The sequence below is a fragment of the Anser cygnoides genome, chromosome 29, assembly GCF_040182565.1.
Source record: "Anser cygnoides isolate HZ-2024a breed goose chromosome 29, Taihu_goose_T2T_genome, whole genome shotgun sequence".
Lineage (NCBI taxonomy): Eukaryota > Metazoa > Chordata > Aves > Anseriformes > Anatidae > Anser > Anser cygnoides.
In genome coordinates this window covers 1,242,723-1,250,020 of record NC_089901.1, presented here as the reverse complement: position 1 = coordinate 1,250,020, position 7,298 = coordinate 1,242,723, and the positions used below count along the sequence as shown (strand labels likewise).

The 7,298-nt window shown below is 50.4% G+C and overlaps 1 protein-coding gene across 1 annotated transcript; it reads left to right on the top strand.

Moving 5' to 3' along the window:
* The first annotated feature begins 5,704 nt into the window (after window positions 1-5,704).
* Window positions 5,705-6,640, top strand: LOC136787372 (olfactory receptor 14A16-like). Its single transcript, XM_066984552.1, has one exon. The coding sequence runs from the start codon at window positions 5,705-5,707 to the stop codon at window positions 6,638-6,640; it is 936 nt and encodes a 311-aa protein (XP_066840653.1).
* The last annotated feature ends 658 nt before the right edge of the window (window positions 6,641-7,298 follow it).

The following is a 7,298-nucleotide window of genomic DNA, read 5'->3' as shown; positions in this document are numbered from 1 at the left end:
GCCCAGGGCCTCATCTAACCTGCTCTTGATCAACTCCAGGGATGGGGAATCTCTAAGGTCTCTTGGCAACATGTTCCGGTGCCTCACCTCCCTCTAAGTGAAGAATTTTCTCCTAACCTCTAATCTAAATCTCACCTCTTTTAGCTTAAAACCATTCTCCCTTGTCCTGTCATTATCTGACTGAACAAAGAGTCACTCTCTATCTTTTTTAGAAGCCCCCTTTAAGTACTGAAAGGCCATAAAGAGATCACCCAGGGGCTTTCTCTTCTCCAGGCTGAACAGTCCCATCTCTCTCAGCCTTTCTTCATAGTGGACGCGCTCCAGCCCCTTGATCATCTTCTTGGCCTTCCTCTGGACCCGTTTTAACAGATCCACATCCTTCTTGTGCTGGGGGCTCCAGACCTGGATGCAGGACTCCAAGTGGGGCCTCACAAAGGCAGAGCAGAGGAGGACAATTACCTGCCTCCACCTGCTGGCCACTCCTCTTTTGATGCAGCCCAGGATGCAGTTGGCCTTCTGGCCTACAAGTGCACACTGCTGGCTCATGTCGAGCTTTTCGTCCAGCAGAACCCCCAAGTCCTTCTCTGCAGGGCTGCTCTCAGTGAGTTCTTCTCCCAGCCGATCCTCCTGTCTGGGATTTCCCCAGCACAGGAGCAGCACCTTGCACTTGGACTTGTTGAACCTCCTTAGGTTCACAGGGGCCCAAATTTCAAGCTTGTCCAGGACCCTTTGGATGGCATCCCTTCCTCTGTTGTATCAACTACACCACTCAGCTTGGTGTCATCTGCAGTCTTCCTGAGGGTGCATTTGATCCCACTGTCTATGTCATTGATAAAGATATTAAACAGCACTGGTCCCAGGACAGAGCCCTGAGGTACACCACTCATCACTGGCCTCCACTTGGACATAGAGCCATTGACCACTGCTCTCTGGGTGTGATCTTCAAGCGAACTCCTTATCCTCTCAATGGTCCACCTATCAAAAGGATATCTCTCCAATTTGGAGACCAGGATGTCTTGTGGGGCCATGTCAAAGTAAAACAGAAGTTCAAGTGGATGACATCGTTCAGTCTTCCCTTGTTGTCTGATGTGGTCACTTCATTGTAGAAAGCCATCAGTTTGGGCCGGCACAATTTACCCTTTGGTGAAGCCATGCTCGCTCTCTCTAATCACCTCTTTGTCTTGCATGTGCCTTGACATTGATCCCAGGAGGATCTTTTCCATGATCTTGACAGGCACGGAGGTGAGGCTCACAGGTCTGTAGCTCCCCAGGTCCTCCTTTCTACCCTTTATAAAAATGGGAGTGATGTTTTCCTTTTTCCAGTCACTAGGGACTACACATCATAGCCAGGGCTCTTCAAATATGATGGAGAGAGGCTTGGCAACTACATCAGCCAGTTCCCTCAGGACCCTGGGATGCATGTCTTTATGCCCCATAGACTTGTACACGTTTAGTTTCATCAGGAGGTCTCAAACCTGCTTTTTACTTACAGCTGGTGGGACTTTGCCCCCCAGCCTCCATCTATGGGTTCAGGGAAATGAAAGACTTGGGAAGGCAAAAAACTTGCTGAGTACTTCATCCTTCTCCATATCTGTCATTACCAGTTCACCCTTCTCATCCATCAGAGGGGTACGCTGTCCTTGGCCTTTCTTTTCTGAGCAATGTATCTATAGAATCCCTTCCTGTTATTCTTTGCATCCCTTGCCAAGCTCAGTTCCATCCCTACATTGCTTTCCTTCTCCCATCCCTGCACTTCCAAAACTGAAACACGTGTGAGGGCCTGGGAAATGTAACCCTGGATCTACAGAAGCCATTTGGGAAACAAAACTTGTAGGTAGGAAGCGCGATTTTGTGGAGGTGCAGAGCTGATGGGCACATTGTGCAGGATGTTCCTAAAGACCTTTGGGTCCTTTTCATTCCTGACTAAATGCCACTTCCTTCTCAGGAATGGAGTAGCCAACAGAGGTGAGACAGATACACTGAGATGTTAAATGTCATCAGAAGGCTGATCCCAATAAGATACGGGGAGGTCAGAAGTAGCCTGGACAAGAGAGATGTGAGGTTTTGGGGTGGGAAGAGAAGCATGGCTAGCAGAAATTTATGATTCTGTAGAGGTAAGAGGGGTCGTTTAAGGTAGATGCTACAGTAACACTGATTTAAAACAGTCATGTATTGCCCTTACCTTATTTGAACCAGTAATTTTAATCCTTACACCTAAATGCTACTCCACCACTCTGAGAGGACTCCACTACTCTAATGCTTGAACACAAAGTATCCCTTGAAGCATAACTCAGGCCATAGCCCCTTTCCCTTACCTTTACTCTCCTGCTTACCCTAATCCCTTCCCTAAACACTAACATTAAAATGAACTATTTAGCTCTAGAGAAGTTCTTGGCAGACCTAAAAATACCCTAAACCACAGAGCTTGCCCATATCCTTATGACAGACCTGATACCCACAGAAGAACACCAAAGCTTCCCATTAAACCTATGTTTATCCTCTAACCTAGAATGGTGAGTCCTAGTCCCTAAAGGACTAGAGAGAGGTCAGCCTTACCTCAGGATGTCCTGACCCAGCAGGACACCAGTGACTGTGGAAGTGACTGTGAGGTCACTTCTGTCTCTGCAGTTGATAGGGCAGCAGCAGGAATGTGTCACAGAAAAGAACTGTGAGGTCACTTCTGTCTGTAGCTGGCAGGTTATCCTTGACTTAGACCTGGGATCTGTACTTTCTGGCTGACATCTGCCAGTGGCCCTGCTAGGCCAGCAGAAGGCACCTGGTTGGCATGCCGACTGTGGGATCCCCTCTGCCGACATACCCAGGAGGACCCAGACAGAAAGAAGGCCTGGATATGGGTTGTCCTGTCCCTTCTGCTTGAGTCCATGACTGGACGGCAGGAGGCACAAGGTTTGGTTGTGTCTAGCCAAGAACCTGCAAGGCCAGCAGCAGGCCCATGGCTTGGAAGACGATGGTGAGGTGATTTGTGTCTGGTTGGCTGACAGGCCTCAAGAAGGCTGATGGGTTGGATGACTAATTTAGAGTGGATTCCACCCTGATGAAGCTTTCTTTGGTAGTAGGAAAGAGCAGGAGAGACAAAACTGCCACAGAGTGCACTTTGGAAGGGTGGCACTGGCCATGAGGAGGAAGAAATGTCCAGGGGAACAACTGGTCTTTCTCTTAGAGACTGAGACAAAGAAGGTACTAAGTGCCCCTACCTCATCTCTTGTCAACAGGTTTCCCCCCAAAAGCAATAAAAGATGATGATTCTCCTTAATCCTCCTTTATTAAAGTATTTATATAAACAGTTTTTATTGTCTTTCAAGTAATGGATGGATAGAGCTCCAGTTGGGCTTTGGCCCTTCTAACTTTGACCTGCACAGCCCCATAACATTTAGGACACAGCTCCAGACAAACTGACAGCATGCATGACAAGGAAGCACAGAAGAGGTGGAACCTGGCAGCCTTCCATCCCCTACCCTTCTGGGACTCTGAGCTGCAATTCCATACAACTGGTTACTCCTGTATTATCCAAACTTTCCTGCAACTCCTGATGCTGCTATCTTGTCAGAGATAACACAATCACACAAAAGTTGAATTGTCTGCCTGCAGACATTAACAGCTGACAGTGTCAGTGTGGGGGAACCTTGAGAAACTGCAGGATTTTGCCTACAGAAACCTCTTGACATTTACAAGGAAAAGAGCCTAGTCCTACACCAGAGGAAGAGTAACCCCACACATCAGGACAGACTGGGACCCTGCTGAGTGAGCAGTGCCCAGGAGGAGGAGGGCCTGGGCACCATGAGGGATCTCATATTAGCTACTCAGCTAAGACCCAGTGTGACACCACACGGACAAGGGCCTACAGCCAGCAGGGAAAGAGGTGCAGGTCTGGGAGACGCTAGGATACTCTGGTCTTCAGAGGAGCAAGAACATAGGCAAGGCTGCAAGTCCCAACAAACTGAGATCTGAGTCAGCAAACTGAGATCTTTGGGTCCATGCCTATGACAGTTGTCTCTGTCACTGAGGCCTACGAGGAGACAGCTTATTGCTAAAGTACCAAGACCTCCTCACCCCCACCCATGAACTAGGCAGGGGTCGTACTGTTCTCCTGCACTTGGCAATGCACATCGCCATCTCCTACTGCACCAGGAAGAGCCCTGAGCAAGGTGTGAAAGGAAAGGATCTCCCTTCCCAGGGACCAAGGGTCAAGGCTTGGTTCTTGGGCTTGGTGGAACACATCCAGATATTCTACACACCAGTGCCACCTTCACACTGCCTTGGTCTACTTTTCCTCACTGCCTCCAATGTTCTGCTCTAGCGAGCTCCAAGGGAGGCTATTTCAGTGCTGGCCCTCAGGAGGACACTGCAGGAAACTTGCATCACACTTGGACTTCTTGAGAGATTTCTTCAATTGCCCCTCATTGCCTGAGGTTCGTGAGCTCATCACCAAAGCCACCAGAGGGGTGATTACAATGCCTTGGGCTGGGCCTCTGGTGCTGAGCTGGGCCGGGCTCGTGGGACAGAGAGAGCTCCTGGCAAGAGGGCCCTGGTGCAGAGAGACAGCTCTGCCCAGGAGCAGCTCTTCTACAAAGCACAGCAGGGCTGGGGGCTCTGACCACAGCAGACACACAGAGAGGAGAGGAGAGAGGGATTGGAGGCAGTTGAGAGTGGGAGGATGCTGAGGGCTAACTGCAAGAGAAATCTGCACAGCCCTTGACAAGGTAAGTCTCTGGCTGCAGGGCCATGAAGCTGCAGGTCCTGGAAGGGTCTCCTCCTGGGTCTTGTTTCTGAGAGGGCAGTGGGCAATGGAGTAGGCTTTGAGGCTCCTGCTGGATTGCACTGTGAGGTGAGGAAGTCTGACAGAAGCCCCTTGAAGTGCCATAACCCAGGTACCCCTGGTTAGCCAAGAACAGAGTTTCCAAGCCTCCTCCAGACACTGCAGGGAGTGCAGATGAATGCTGGGACACCCCAGCTTGCAGATATCCAGCTCAGTTTTTGGGGCATCCTCCTGGACTGCAGGCTGCTCTCCAGCAGAATGCAGCTGTGTCATGGAATCCTTGTGTTGTCCAGGTGCCCCAAGGAGAAGACGGCTCCATGCTAATGCCATGTTCGTGCTGCTGGATGGCTGTCTGTGGGCAGCTGGAGTGAGGCTTCTGCAGCCCTGTCTAGGAAGGAAGAGCTGAGATCCTGATCAGGCACCTGAAGACAAGGTGAGGTTTCTGTCCAGCTGCACTTGGACTGGGGCTTCTCTGCTCTCAGCTGTCTCCAGTTTCTCCTCAGGAAAACACCTGAATGGGATGGTCCTGCAGCTCAAAGACGGGAGATACAGGGCAGCTTAGAAAAGGACTGGTGGGCAGTGGCCTGTGCAACTCTGCATTCAGATGAGTGTTTTGAAACAACACTGCAAAGCTCATTGACCTGACAAGTGGACTGAACTTGAGTTTCCCCCAAGTTCCTGCTTCCTGACTGCTGCACAGCAGGAAAGACTCCTCTGGAGCCCACAGCAGCCACTGCTCCCAGTGCCACTCTCAGCCAGCAGCAGCCACAGCTTAAGCAAGAGAGCTGCAGAAAGGTCCTCCTGCAAAGAGAGATTCTCAGGCTGGTAGGTGCTCTAAGTCTTGCAATAGGTTTTCCTTGGAGAAGTTTGTTCTTACTTTGTTCTGCCTTCTCCTCTTCAACAGACAACTGTGTCCAAAGTCAGCAAATGCCCAACAGCAGCTCTGTGAGCGAGTTCCTCCTGCTGGCATTTGCAGACACGCGGGAGCTGCAGCTCTTGCACTTCGCGCTCTTCCTGGGCATCTACCTGGCTGCCCTCCTGGGCAATGGCATCATCCTCACCGCCGTAGCCTGTGACCACCGCCTCCACACCCCCATGTACTTCTTCCTCCTCAACCTCGCTCTCCTCGACCTGGGCTCCATCTCCACCACTCTGCCCAAAGCCATGGCCAATTCCCTCTGGGACACAAGGGCCATTTCCTATCAAGGGTGTGCTGCCCAAGTCCTCTTTTTAGTCTTCTTGGTTGGAGCAGAGTATTGCCTTCTCACCGTCATGGCCTACGACCGCTACGTTGCCATCTGCAAACCCCTGCACTACGGGAGCCTCCTGAGCAGCAGAGCTTGTGTCAAGATGGCAGCAGCTGCCTGGGGCAGTGGCTTTCTCAATGCTGTCCTGCACACGGCCAATACATTTTCAGTGCCCCTCTGCCAAGGCAATGCTGTGGACCAGTTCTTCTGTGAAATCCCCCACATCCTCAAGCTCTCTTGCTCACATGCCTACCTAAGGGTGGTTTTTCTTCTTATAGTTAGTCTCTGTTTAGCATTTGCGTGTTTTGTTTTCATTGCATTTTCTTATGTGCAGATCTTCAGGGCTGTGCTGAGGATGCCCTCTGAGCAGGGCCAGCACAAAGCTTTTTCCATGTGCCTCCCTCACCTGGCTGTCATCTCTCTGACTGTCAGCACTGCCATGGTTGCCTACCTGAAGCCCCCCTCCATCTCCTCCCTTTCCCTGGACTTGATGGTGTCATTTTTATACTCGGTGTTGCCTCCAACAGTGAACCCCCTCATCTACAGCATGAGAAACAAGGAGCTTAAGGATGCCTTGTGGAAACTCTTTGGACACCTGCTTCTTCAGCATCCATAATGTGCCTTTAACACTAACGTGATACACAGTTTATCTGAAAAGACTCTTAATAAAATAGATTTTAATTCTTCTTCTTCTTCTTCTTCTTCTTCTTCTTCTTCTTCTTCTTCTTCTTCTTCTTCTTCTTCTTCTTCCTTTTCTTCTTCTTCTTCTTCTTCCTCTTCTTCCTCTTCTTCCTCTTCTTCCTCTTCTTCTTCCTTTCCTAAAACCTGTGATTTTGATTTCATTCTATTTGTGGTGTCCTGTATGTTAATCATTTTATTTACTTTCACAAAGTCACCTAATCTACCTACAGAACTAGGCTTCCTGTATTGAAAAAGACAATAAAAAAGCCATCAGAAATTCACTGGTCTCAGCTGCCATCTCTTCCCATCTCCTCTGCAGCTGGGGGAGCAGCCCCAGCACGCAGGAGGGGCTCAGGGCCAAGAGCCCAGCTGCCACATGGAGGAGCAGCCCCAGTGGCCCTGGGGGCTGCCCCTCACTGCCCGCAGGGCTCTGCCTCTCTGCTCCTTTCAGGTCAGGGCTGCTGTTTCCCTGGAGCCATGGCCATGGCCAGCAGCAGGACCTGGTCTTTTCTGTGCTGCTCTCTGCTCATATCCACGCTCTCCCCTTGTGCACTCGTATTTGTGTTAGCTCTCAGATCTCGTGTACCTTGGTG